Source organism: Pseudonaja textilis, chromosome Z, assembly GCF_049901715.1.
Source record: "Pseudonaja textilis isolate UNSWEBS1 chromosome Z, rPseTex1.2, whole genome shotgun sequence".
NCBI classification, from domain to species: Eukaryota; Metazoa; Chordata; class Lepidosauria; order Squamata; family Elapidae; genus Pseudonaja; species Pseudonaja textilis.
In genome coordinates this window covers 130,590,790-130,604,749 of record NC_142008.1, presented here as the reverse complement: position 1 = coordinate 130,604,749, position 13,960 = coordinate 130,590,790, and the positions used below count along the sequence as shown (strand labels likewise).

Here is a 13,960-nt window from a genome sequence, read left to right as displayed (position 1 = left end):
TCTCCAATGGGCATTTTTTTTTTTTGCCAGAAACTGGAAGTAACTGCTAGAAATTAGCAACAATATGTTGTAAAATGCAGTCAAGTCATCCTGGGATGCTGCAAACAGCCATAAGTTAATTGCCATAATTAATTAAGTGCCATAAGCTAATTGCCAAATGCCCAAAATGTGATCATGTCACCGTGGTGGTAGGGGGTATGTGGAGTATGCATCCATCATAACTTTAAAAATGTGTTGTAAGTAGCCCATCAAGCAACCAGCTGTAAATCGAGGAGTACTTGTAATGCTTTTTCCCAAATCTTAAGTGAGGCCATATGGCCTATAGCTGTGGTTACACCCCTTAAAAAGGGTCCTTTATTGGGTGCAATAAAGGACAAACATTAAATATCTGCCAAGCGTCTTTCTGTAGGAATGCTAAGAATAGAACTGGATCTCCGGTTAAGTGGGGTCTGCGCGGCACCTCTAAGGCCTCTTTCTTTCAATGGATAAAGAGAGAATTGGCTTTTAGGGCAAACCCCAGGGAACCGCTTTATTAAAAATGAGAGGCAGAGAGGCGCCATGGTTGTAGAGCCAGGAGGAATCCTGGGAATGACGATGCCCTTCATCCTGGGACTGAAGACAGCATAAAAGAAGGGCTCACCTAGTCTGGTGCTGACCTGACCTGACTGAAACGTTCCCCCCCACCCCACACACACACACCCTTCATGTCTGAAAAGGCCCAGGCAGCCTTTCTGCATCTGCAAAGAGTCAATTCACAGGAAGGTAATCTGTGGGAAGCTGCATGCTGGGAAGGGATAAAGGAAGCAGGAGGGGGGCGACAGAACCAAAAGATGGGATGGTTTCTAATACCCCCATTTTCTTTTTATCACAACTTTATACTCCACATCAGCGGTGGCTAAGTATGGCATCTTTACAACCTGAGGACTTCAACTCCCAGAATTCCTGAGCCAGCCAGGAGTTCTGGGAGTTGAAGTCCACAGGTTGTGAAGTTGCCATAGTTATGTACCTCTGCTCCACACTCTTTTCTCTACGCTCCACCAAGCAGCTCGTAGCAGAGGAGGCAGCTGTCGTAAACAGCCTCCTCCACGGTTCTTATGAAATGCAGAGGGACCCCATGTTGCTCACCCCCTCTTCTTAAAAGATCTTTTCAGAAGAGGAACCCCACACAAGCGCATCATTAAAAAGTAACGGTGATGAAGAATGTTTCAAACGTCTGATCCTGCCCAGATTTGGATCTTACCTTCGGCCTTCCAGGGGTCAGCACTGGCAGCTGGGGGGGCTCCCCAGGGGTCCGAAGGGGGTACCGGAGGCGCTGCAGAAGTTCCCCATGGATCTCCTGCAGGGGCTGCGGCAGCAGCAGCAGCAGGGGGTCCCCACGGGTCCGTACGAGCTGTGGGTACAACTGTGGCAGCGCCACCCCAAGGGTCAGCAGGAGGAGCGTGAGCGCCCCATGGATCAGCAGGCGGTGGAGCAGTGAAGACATCGGCAAGGTCCATCAAGGATGACTGGGTGATGGAGAAAGCGAGAAAGGTTGTAGTGGGGAAGAGAAAAACTGTAGTGCACCTTCACTTTTCCAGTCAACATCCAGTGGTTTCTTCCCTTTCCCTGGTTCGTAATGTAAGACCCAGTCTTGTTTTCTTTCGGGGCTCCAAAATAAGCACTAGGGCTTATTTTTGGGGGGAAACATAAATTCAGGGTGATTAGCCCACCTGGGTGCCCTGCCCCCAGCGCACACAAGCGCATGGAGACCGATGGTATCCAGAAGCTGCTGCAGCTCACCGGTCCCTTGGTCGGCACACTCTGAGACTGCATAGAATGGAAGGCACAGAGCGGAAGGTAGGCAGGCGATTCTGACAACCTGTGTGGGCTGCAGGCAAGTTGAGAGACTTGAAGACAAGCCGCCCACAACTCCGGTCTGCCACCACTCGGCTTTCCCGCAATCTTCTCAGTGCAGCTGGATCGCCTGTCTCTGCTTTTGCCTGCTGCTTGCACGGATACTTAACTCGCCTCTATTGTGAGGGCTGCAGCTGCTGCCAGACACTGTTGGCCCACGTGCGCTTGCCTCCTCCTCCTCCTATTATGGTCACACCCACCCCCTTCACTAGGCTTTATTTTTGGAGTAGGGCTTATATTAGGTGCAAACATAAACAGGCTGAGGCTTATTTCCGGGGACACGCTGTAGTTACTTGTGCCTGACAGGTCTTCTACTTGAGTATTCAGAAACTGCCAGCCAGATACCTCTTGGAGTTGACCCCACGGAGCACAAAGGGAATTGTTTGCTGCTTCACGCTGCTCTCCTCCCACCCTCTTTACCCCTTCCCATGGGAGACCCTGTTTAACTATCACGGTTGGCAGCTCCCAGCCTGCCTCTTCCGCCTCACCTCCTCCTTAGCAGGGACTGTCTCCTTTTTGCTCTCTTCAATGGCCATCTGGAGGCGAAGGTCATCCCCGCGCCGGATCCGCTCTTCCTGTAAGAGGATTGTGAAAAGGACAGAGGCATTAACGGAGGCAGTACAAAGTGACAGGTGGTTACTCACCTCTGTCAAGGAGAGAGCAAGAGCCAGAATATAGATGGAGCAGCAGCTTGGCCAGGTATCAGATCAAGTTTGAAGCATCTGCTACCGTTTCTGTTTTGAAAAGTTATCTTCAGGAAAAAAAAAAACATCCGAGAGAGAGAGAGAGAGAAGTGAGCAAGATGCTGTTCTAACCCTCCAACAAACTAGTTCCTCCCAAATAATTGGAATCCTGAATTTCGGTTGCTTTTGCCAATACTTCGTAAGAGTGGAGTCCAAGTGGAAGCATCTTCTGTTCACTACAACTCCCTCAGGCCCCAAACTAAATATATGACCCTCAAGGTGCCCAGCGATCTCAGCGTTAACTTGTCATTCCAGGATTCCTGCTGGCTGAATTTCTAGTATTTTATCTTTCATCTACTGGACGAATCCAGCATCATCGAGAGATAACACACTCAAGGTCTTCTTTTTCTGGCCTTTCCACTTCACCTTCAGATAAGGTGAGAAAAGACACCCGAAAAGACATCAAGAATTCAAACTCTTTGTTCCAAACGGGCTTCTTTTTCAATTGAGTGTCTGATCCCTTTTCCCCATCACCAACTCATAGGTACATTTTTCTTCCAGGACATTGTGTCCAAGCTTCTGCAGACTCTCATCAAACGTTTAGAAGGCCTGAGTTCAAGTCATAGCTCGGTCAAGCTTAAGATACCTGGATTGACTGGTTTTTCTTACTAAGCCTCTCCCTGGGAGAAACTTGGGAACTGGCCAACTGAAGAACGGATAATTCACCAGGTAGCGGACAATAAGTGAGGCCTAAAGCTGAAAGAGAGATTTCCGCCATCGCTCTGCTTTGGGTGGGGACTTGGGGAGGCAGAGAATGCCATGTTAGTTAGGAAAGTGTGAGAGGTCAAGACTAGCTCAAAGAAAGTAGTTTAGTTGATTATTTCAGGAAGAACTGAGTGGGGTGGCATGATAGCAGTCTAACCTTGTCGTGCTCCTCTTTGCTCAAGCTAAGGGCTAGCTGGAGCTGTAGGTCTTCGTCGGCCACTGCAGGGGGCTGGGAGGGAAGAAACACAACATAAGAGGCATGGAATGGAGTTTGACACATGGAGAGGAAGGAGGAGAAGACAGACAGACGAAGGGTATCTCCAATTCTCAAAACTATTTCCACATTGGGTTGCAAAAGCCCAATCCAATCAACTAGCCCATCACCTCCCAGATTTTGAACTGCCCAATGTATTTAGTTTCTGAAAGAATATTTATACCTCAGGACTGAACTGTGGGGTGCTTGGTGCTCTCCAAGCTTGGCAGTTTTCTTGCAGATATTTCATTACCCAATTAGATAATATTATCAGTGTAAAGCCCCTTCTAGCCGTGATGATGTTACCTAGTTGGGTAATGAAATGACTGCAAGATAACAACCAAGCTCAGAGAGCACCAAGGACCCACATAGAGTAATTCCATTTCCCTGAAAATTGGCTGAACCAGTGCTAGGTATACTTGCAAGGTGTAACTTCTCTTCCTGATTACAATTCAACATCCTCACAAAAATTTCAAAAGCACTCCAAGCCTGAAGTAGTATTCTAGTAAGCAAAAGTAAATTGTATTGGAACTGTATCATGATATGTAGAAAAATATGTCTGCACAGGTCCATCACTTTCCAACCCTTTAGGCAGGATCACCCTTCCCAATCAGGTATGTTCACATGTGATGGACATCTACTTCCATAAATGATGGGAACCGAAATCCAACCCCTCTAGCGAGCCACCAGGTAAAGAAGGCTGAAATTCAAATGAACAGACTATGAAGAAACCAAGTTCAAGAGCCCTGTGACGCTCATCTGTCAGCTCTCCCTATGCTTTTCCAACACGGTGGAACAAGGGCCACAACCTGATGGTATCTAGAAAACGGGAGGCCTTCTCTGTGGGAGATGAAAGACCTATTTTTATGCTAGTCTCCATGTCCGTGAAGCATCAGCCTGGTAGCTACAGGGAACCAGAAACTGGATTTGGTAAGTGAGCTGTCAGAAGAGAGGAGGAGGGAAGAAGTTGGCCGACATTCACTCCTTCTGTCTATAGGCACGGGAGAAGGGAAATCTCCTTGCACAAGCTCTATGGAGAAATATTTCTCCTTATCCCAGCTTTCCTGATCACATCGTCCCAAGCCCTCAAATAAAAAAGGAATCACTTTTTCATACAAACATAACAGAGGCGGAAAACTGATGGGGTCAAGAGGAGGGAAAATAGCCCATGCTATGGGCTAGACTTCTCTCTGTGTAGGTGTGTGGTCCTGTTACCTAGACATCTTTCCTTAATAGTAAATAGTATTTTAAGAAACCTAGCACAATGGCACAGATCTTAATTAATATCTCTATGAGAATTTATTTGCTTTCCCTTTATGAACGACAGGGTGGAGTAGGAGGAAATGCGGCATGGGAGGGGGGGGTGGGGGGTGTCAAGGGAAATGGGAAGGAAGTGCCAAAAAATAAACAAGGAGCTGAAAATAAAAGAGGACAAAGTGGGATGGGGTTATTGGGGTTGGGGAGTGAGCACAGGGGACCAACTTCCTCTGGAAAGAGCCACAGGGACAGAAAGGAGCCGACAAGAGGGCCCTGGGGAGGAGTCTCAAAGGTGCTTTTTTCTTCTTCAAAAGGCAACTGGGCTTTTCCTTTTTCCATGAGGAAGGAGAAGGAAACGTTTTACTTCTCGTCCAAGAAGCTTCATCAGTTCAGGGAAAAAGCACCTTTGAGACAACTATGACCTGGAAGACTGGGAATCTCCACAGACAACCGGGAAGGAGGTGAATGCTTGGAGAGCCATGTTGGAAGTGCCAGAAGAGCCACTCAGCTCAGTGATGGAAACAGACAGTGGTTGGACAGCAGAAGTCCTGAGGAGAATTAATCATCACCAACAGAGTCTGGGGCTTCGCTTCACCTAGGCAGAGTGCGTGAGCGCATCTTTTTTCCCAAGAGTGGTCCATTTGGTGGAGAAGGCAGGCTTCTTAGGAGAGGGAGGGGCTAGGAAAACTACAACAGAGGAAAGGTAGATAAAAGTGCATCGTTAAACCAGGAGTTTCCAATCTCGGCAATTTTAAGACTTGTGAACTTCAATTCCCACAATTCCCCAGCTGACCATGGGAGTCAGCGCCACCGATGTGCGACATGAAGCTGTACAATGCCTTCCTAGCCGTGGCTGCCTCCTTGAGTGGGAGCCACCAGTCCAGGGAGACCTCCAAACTGTGTATGGGATCTGTCTTCAGCAGGGTAATCCCATCTGGAACAAGTGATGGAAAGTCCCCAGAACAAGGGGATCCTAAAACCTAAAGTCACTAGGGCTGAGCCAAAGTTTCTTGCTCTCCATCCAGTCTCCCAACATCAATAAGACCTCCACAGCATCGCTCAGATGGCCCAGAGTGGAGATAGATAGCTGGGTATCATCTGTACACTTATGATACACCTCATCCCAAATAAAAGGATGATCTCACCCAGGGGCTTCAGGCAGACATTAAACAGGAGAGAAGAAAGCACTGAGCCCCATGTAGGTGGAGTCACAGGCTGGGGGTCTCCTCCCCTATCCATATAAACTGGAACCAGCCCTGGAGGAAGAAGGAAAGACAGAACACCCCCATACTGGCCATCCCACCGCTCGAAGCTGATCCAGAAGACTATGGTGACTGACTTCACTTCCAATGGCATTGGAAGATTTCTGGACAGCAATTCATCCCTTATCTTGACCAAATGCATTACAAAATACTTACTTCGAAGCTCGATTATGCTCAGAACAATCCCTATCAACATTCAGCTTCCTTAGCTGGCACTCTAAGGGCTCCAGTCGAGACATTTTAAACAGGGATCACACTCTTTAAGAGGAGCAACAGCTGAAGGAACTGACAGTATTAACCCCCTTCCACAACTCTCTCTATCCCGCAGGCATAATTGTTAAACCAGATCCATGACTCTCAACAGCTTCAAGTCTGCATCAGTCTGTTCTGCACATAACACAAAGCCATAATGTGAGAGCTACAGTCCAACACATCTGGAAGACATCAGAAGAGGGAAAGCTGCCTAATAAAACAGCCTATTTTAAAAAAATATTTCTTCCTCAAATCTGACTCCCTCTAGACATTGCAATCTACCGCAACTATCAGCCATTTTTGGCTCTTTTTGATTAATTAGTGACACACACATACATTCTACTGCTGCTTTTTGGTGCAGTTGTCATTCAATTGGGCACTGGCCATTTACCTATGAGCCCTCTTTAAGCCCCTTCAGCATCAGCCTATGTGACAGCTTCAACTCAAATCATCTGATTTGAAGGCAATTTCAAATCAATTTTCTAAATTGATCTGATCTGAAAAATCAATGCATAAAATCCATTTGATTATTCAAACTGAATCCAAGCTGATTAAAATAGCCTTCAGAAAACAAAATAAAATTAATCTACCCTTTTAAAACCTTTAAATGATTAAAACCAGAGACTTCCTCGCTATCATCTTTTAAGCTTTTTAATTTTTTGAATTAATTTTAATTTTTGAATTAAAAAATAGGGCAACAAATGCACAGCAGAATTGAAAGTAATTAATAATTGCTGATAAAGCAGCAGCATAATACAGTGGAAACAAAGTTGAAGATCAGCAACCGTTTGAAATTACGACAGCAGTGAGTGAATGTTACTGCCCAGTCCCCAAAGATACGGCCATTCCACTGCCCCTGCTCTGATTATGTGATCAAAATTCAGGGACTTTGTAGACCACCACCAACAAATAACTGGAAGGGTGCTTTTCAACTCCTCCCTACCAATTCCTCTTGGCACCATCTCTGCCATTTTGGCTGCCCTGCCCTCCACCAGCTCTGTTGGTCCTGCCACTCTGGGTTCTGCAGGCCCTGGGCGCCATTTGGCCTGCCAGCCTGCGTTCCCTTCACCCTGCCAGCTCTGCTGCTCCCGGCTGGCCTTCCCCATCTTCTTCCATCCACTGTTGACAAGGCGCATCTGGCCTGGCCCTTCATGATGTAGCTGCTGGCCGCGCTAGGTTTTCTTCCCAGGGCCACATGCAGCCTTGTCCAAATCACAGCTGGGTTTCTTCCCAGGTGGTGGACTGTAGGGTGGCCAAAAACAGCAGAGACGGGGCGGGGGGGAGACAGGCGGTGGGGGAGCCAAAGGGGCAGTCCCTTCGGTTACTAAGGCTCAGGGCTGGGAGGGGCCAAGCCAGGAATCCCTTGGATTGGGGTGGGTCCCTGCCTAACGAACTTTGGGACTCTATTAACAGCGGGAACTGCTGGGATTCTCATTGCTGAACGATGAGGTAAAGTGATATTGTACTTTATGACTGTTCATTCAGTGACAGGAATTTAGACCCCAATTACTGTTGTAGCAAAAAGAACACCTGTACTTATTTTTTGGCACTGAACAACCATCAAAAGGAGGTGAGTCATTGAATACCTGGAGTTTACCATTCATAAACCTTTTTTCTCATCAGGGGTGGGGGGGGTGGGGGACTTTAAAAATGATCTCAAGCGCCTAAGCACATTGGTCCCCAACCTTTCTGGCTATACAGACCAGGCTATGTTTTGAGATTAGATTTAATGCAAAGTCCACAACATCACTCTCCAGGGTGGAAAATAAATAAGGGAACAAATTTTAAAGCCTGCAGGCTCTATTTCTGATTCTCTTCATGGCCTGTAGCCATGTTCCTCAACCTCAGCAACTTGAAGTGTGTGGACTTCAACTCCCAGAATCCCTCAACCAACATTCTGGCTGTGGAATTCTGAGAGTGGAAATCCACAGCTCTTAAATGTCATGAAGTTGAGACTGCTGAGCTAGAATAACCTATGCAAGTCTACAGCTGCTCAATTTTTCAACCAGCTAGACTTTGAGGTGGGGAGAGGAAACTTCTGGAGATGTTTTTTCCTACAGAGAAAAAGAAGAATGGCCCCAAATCAAAATAGTGTTCCTGATCTAATAAAGTTTTATATTCTTCCACATGACAGTTCTTTTAAGCTTCAATAGATTCAAATGAGAATTTTCACACCAAATAACAGCCCCCCCACCCCATTGAAATATACAGTATTTTATATCCCATCAGACAATGACAATTTGCCCATTCTTTGCCCCCCTCTGTGAATCCAAAGAGCCTCCAGTGGCAGATTTACCTTGGCGCTTACCTGCTCCGCTTCCTCTTTACTCATGGCCAGTGCCAGCTGTAGCTGCAGCTCTTCTTCCCCGCTGCTCTGGGGCCATGCTTGCTCTGCTTCTACTGGGGCATTTGCCAAAGACGATGAAGCAGAAGAAGCTGAAAAAGGAGAACAGGACAGGAGACAGTTGGTCCAGAATGAAGATCTTTCCAACCTCAGTTGGAGGACCAGAGCAAATCTGTAGGGTGACGTTGCAGAAAGGAGATGACGATTGATAGATATTTCTCCTGAACAAATGCAAATACACAGCCTCTCACTCCGTCCTTATCTGTGATTGCCTTTATCACAGAACTTGATCAATTTTACGGCAAATCTACGTACGCTGGTGGTGCAGTGGTTAGAGTGCAGTATTGCAGGTTAATTCTGCTGACTGCGAGGGGTGCGATCCTGACTGGCTCAAGGTTGACTCAGCCTTCCCAGGTCAGTAAAATGAGAACCCAGTTTCGTTGGGGGCAATATGCCGGCTCTGTAAACGCCTTGGAGAGAGTTGTAAAGCACTGTGAAGCGGAATATAAGTCTAAGTGCTACGCTATTGTGGTAACTTTCATGAAGTACCACATTTTCATTTACAATTTGTTCGTTACATTTCTCCTACAGCTGCTGAGCCGGAAGTGCAGGTTAGCAAGATGATCCAGACTCCAGAGGAAATACTTAAAATCATCTAAAACTGATAATCACTAATCAAAACAACAGAAGAAGTAAAAACATAATTGCAGAAACAGCTAAAAGCCTTCAAGACTAAGCAAATCCCAGTATGGGTTGTACAGCATGTCTCCATTTCCTAAGCTTTGAATTCCATCTGGGATCCAGTGAAAACAAGATCCTGCAATTTCCAGGCTTGAAGCAGCTGGTCCCTAGAGACGGCGGAACAGACTCAAAGACTCTGCTTCACATTTTTCTTCAGCCATCAAGCTTACTATGAATAGTCATTTTCTGGATTATCTATCTGGGGCTTTCTGGAATGGTGAAGTAGGGCAAAGATTTATTTTTTTCATTAAGTTTCGCCACTATTTAAAATAACCCCATAAAAGCATTAAACTAAATGGACAGTACAGACTAAAATAATCTTACAGACAACAGAAACAAAACAAGGCAGGGATCCTAGGCAAGTAATGATATATCAACTGCAGTCTTAGGACCAAAGCCAGATTTTTGAAGCTTTCTGGAACCCTGGGAGAGAGGGCGCCATCCTTATCTCTGGCAGGATGCTGTTCCAGAAGAGGACAAAGCGTATTTTCTTGGTCTCCCAAGAGGACAATATTTAATAGAAGGGATCTGGAGTGCACCTACTCTGTCAGAATGTATTTTGTGGGCAGATATGACTGGAAGCAAGCAGCCATTCCGATATCCAGGCCCTAGGAGCTATCCAGAGTCCCATCTCCCAGATGGGGTTCCTTCAAAAATGAAATGAGGTGATTATTTCTAAACTGCTCTTTATTGCAATTTAAAGCACCATTTCAAAGACACAGTGCTGATCAACAGCATGAAAATGTCCACTAATTAACTCTAGCTTATACACAGAAAGCCAATGGGCTCTACAATTATTTTATTTTAATAAAAAATAGGGAAAGATGTAATAGAACAGAAAAGCTGGAACGTGTAGGTTTTTATATGTATTTCTCCTCCTGAAATTACAGATAGTCCTTGACTTACAACCACAATTGAGCCTCAAATTTATCTTGCTAAACAAGGTAATCGTTTAAGTGAGTTTTATCCCACTTTTTAGTGACATTTCTTCCCACAGTTATTAAGTGAACCACTGCAGTTGTTAAGTTAGTGACATGGCTGTTAAGTGAATCTGGCTTCTCCACTGATTTTGCTTGTCAGAAACTCGCAAAAGGGTGATCACACTGCAACCATCTGAATTTTGATCACATGACCACAGGGGTACCTCAGTGGACGTAGGTGTGAAAAATGTTCATAAGTCACTTTTTTTCTTTTTTTCTTTTTAAACAAACTTTATTAATTATACAACTAAAATGTCAAACAAACTCATACACAACACACAGAAAAAAAGGGAAAAGGAAAAAAACGATTAAAAACTAGCAATTTTATTATCGACAGTCTATGGTTCCTTGTTTGTTATCAATATTGGTGATATATTTAGAAATACTTCTTATTGCAAGTATATGATTACTACCTCTTTTACATTTTACATTGTTTACTAATATATTTCCTATCCAGTCATACCAGCATTCCCAGCTTCTATAATATTCTGATGTTTCTTTTTCCTTAAGTGCTAAGGTTAACTTATCCATCTCTGCACAGGCTGTTATTTTCTGAATGACCATTTCATCTGTTGGGATATCTGCTTGTTTCCAACACTGTACAAAGGTTATTCTAGCTGCAGTAAGAATGTGCAGTATTATACATTTGACTTTTTTAGAAATTTGTCTATTAAATATCCCCAATAAGAAGAATTCTGGTTTTAATTCAATTTGCTCCACTGTTATTTCCCCTAACCATTTTTTAAATTCTATGCCGGTATCTTTGGGCTTTGGTGCAGGACCACCACATGTGAAAGAATGTTCCATGTTTCTTTTTACATTTCCAGCAATTCAGATTCATGTTAGGAGACATTTTTGCAATTTTCGAGGGCAAGAGATGCCATTTATGAAACATTTTATAGGCATTTTCTTTATATGTTGCTGATTTTGTAATTTTATTATTCCTTGTCCGGAACTTTTCCCATTCTAATAATGTAATGCTACGTCCTATGTTTCTACTTCAAGCTATCATATTGCCTTTGATTACTTCCTCTTCTAATTCTATCTCTAATAAATAATTATAAAATGTAGCTATATTTTTTTTTATCTGGGCCTAATAGGATTTTATCTAATTGTTGTAGCTTAGCATAAATTCCAAAAATTTTCTTGTCCTGGCTATATCTATTTTGAATTTGCAAATAAGCCCACCGGTCTACTTGTAGCCCTTGTTCTTGGAGATCTTGCCATGATTTTAAAGTTCCTTGCGCATTAAGAAGGTTTTTGTATTTTATCATTTTATTAAGATCTAGATTATTTGGATGTATCGCCTCCATCGTTGAGATCCAGATTGGGATTTTTAAATATATATTTTTTATTTTGTTCCAATTAGCCAATAAGGAATCTCTAATTATATGTCTGTGGAAATACTTCTGTTTGATTTTTCCAGTGCCATCCCCTCTGTAAGTCATGGTCTTCTAGAAATAAGATCCTTTTATTTGACAGATTTACCCACTCTTTCAACCAAAGTAAGGAGGCTGCACTACAGTATAATTCCCAATTTGGGAGTGCCATACCTCCCCTGCTCTTCATATCTTGCATTGCCTTTAGGTTTATCCTCAGTTTTTTCCCTTGCCAAATAAATTTGGTGATTATCTTGTTAAGTTCCACAAAGTAATTTTTATGTAATTTTATTGGTATTTTTTGGAATAAGTAAATAAATTTGGGTAGAATGTTCATTTTTATAGTGGCAATTCTCCCTAATAAGGAAATTTGCACCTTAACCCATATCTCTAAATCTTTTTTGACTTGCTGTAATAATTTATTATAATTATTTTCCATTAGAGTTTTGCACTGAGCCATCAATCAAATTCCTAAGTATTTAACTAAGTATTTAACTTTTTCTACTATTTGTAATCCCATTATCCTTTCCAATTTTAGTTTTTGTTTTTCTGTTAATTTTTAGTTATTAATTTAATTTTTTCCTTATTCATTTTAAGTCCTGCAACTTTCCCAAATTGATCTAACTCTTTCAACAGTTCTTGACCTGTTTCAATTGGTTCCTCTATGAAAAATACCATATCATCCACAAATGACTGGAGTTTATATTCTTCTTTTATAACTTGCAGCCCTTTTATTCCTGGATTCTGTCTAATTCGTGTAAGCAATGTTTCCAAAGATAATATGAAGAGCAGGGAAGATAGTGGACATCTCTGCCTAACTCCTTTCTCTATTTTTATTGAGCGCATGTACTCTCCATTAATTATAACATTCGCCTTTTGTGAATCATAAATTGTAGTCACAATGTTTTCAAATTTAGTGCCTAAATTCATATTGTAAATTTGTTGGATTAGGAATTGCCAATTTAGATTGTCAAAGGCCTTCTGTGCATCCAAGAATACAAGGGCTTTTTGTTTTTCTGTGTGGGCTTCGTAGTATTCCAAAACACTTAGTACTATTCTTAAATTATTCCTAATTTGTCTATTGGGAAAAAATCCGTTTTGATCTTTATGTATATATTCATTCAATATTTTTTTAATCTATCTGCTATAATTGTGGTAAATATTTTATATTTAACAGGGAAATTGGTCTATAATTTTGTATAAGTCATAAATCTGAATCTTCTTTCAGAATCAGCGATCTCAGTGTCTCCTTCCATGAATCTGGCATTCTTGCTGCTAGTAGGACCTCATTATATACTGCCACCATGAGAGATCCTATTTGTTCTCCTATTTTCTTATAAAGTTCCCCTGGGGTTTTATTTTTCTTTTGGTTTTCTATTGCTGTTTTTAACTCGGGCCATGTAATGTCTCTAGTTAACATTTCCTCATCTCCTCCTTGATTATTTTATCTTTAGTAATACCCAAATAGTTTCTTATCATGTCCTCATTTACCTTCTCCTTTTTATAAAGATTTTCAAAAAATTTACATGCAATTTCTTTTTTCTGTTCTATCCCTTGTTGGGCATCCCCATTCTCATCTATTAATTGGTAGATCAATCTTTTTTGTTTTTCTTTTTTAAGTTGGTAGGCCAACCACCTTCCTGGTTTATTGGCCTGTTCAAAAAATACCTGTCTAGCTGTATTCAACTTTGAAACCATTCCTTCTTGTTTGATTAAATTTAATTTATGTTTAGTTATTATCATCTGTTTTTTCAATTTACAATCTTTTGGGGTGTTTTGCAGCTGAATTTCTAATTCTTTGATTCTTTGTTCTAATTTATTTTGTTGGGCATATTTTTCTTTATTTCTTTTAGCGGTATATGATATCATTGTACCTCTTATTATTGCCTTCATTGTATCCCAAATATTCTGTTTCGTAGTTGCCTCATTATTATTTTCTTTTAAAAAATAATCTAATTCCTCCTCAAGTCTATTCATAAATTCTTTCTCTTTAATTAGCTGTGTATTTAGGCTCCACCTTTTCCTTGGTTTCTTCCTACCTTTCCACACTATCTGAATCGGGTTGCGATCTGCCCATTCGTTTGGTAAAATTTCAATCTCTTTTAATTCATTTACTAACTCACCATTCGTCCACACCATATCAATTCGTGT

The 13,960-nt window shown here is 42.5% G+C and overlaps 1 protein-coding gene across 11 annotated transcripts in view; it reads right to left on the bottom strand.

Annotated features, from left to right (window-relative positions):
• Positions 1-13,960, bottom strand: part of EPN1 (epsin 1) — a 43,680-nt gene that overhangs the window by 8,730 nt on the left and 20,990 nt on the right. For 4 of the 11 annotated variants that reach the window (XM_087918396.1, XM_087918400.1, XM_026711766.2 and 1 more), the window contains exons 4-7: positions 8,662-8,801; positions 3,499-3,570; positions 2,382-2,468; positions 1,241-1,505 (exon numbers count right to left, since the gene is read on the bottom strand). In XM_087918396.1, the coding sequence (XP_087774522.1) occupies positions 1,241-1,505; positions 2,382-2,468; positions 3,499-3,570; positions 8,662-8,801 (564 nt within the window). The remainder of the gene's footprint in view (positions 1-1,240; positions 1,506-2,381; positions 2,469-3,498; positions 3,571-8,661; positions 8,802-13,960) is intronic. The other 7 variants (XM_087918397.1, XM_087918401.1, XM_087918402.1 and 4 more) reach the window with 3 other exon arrangements.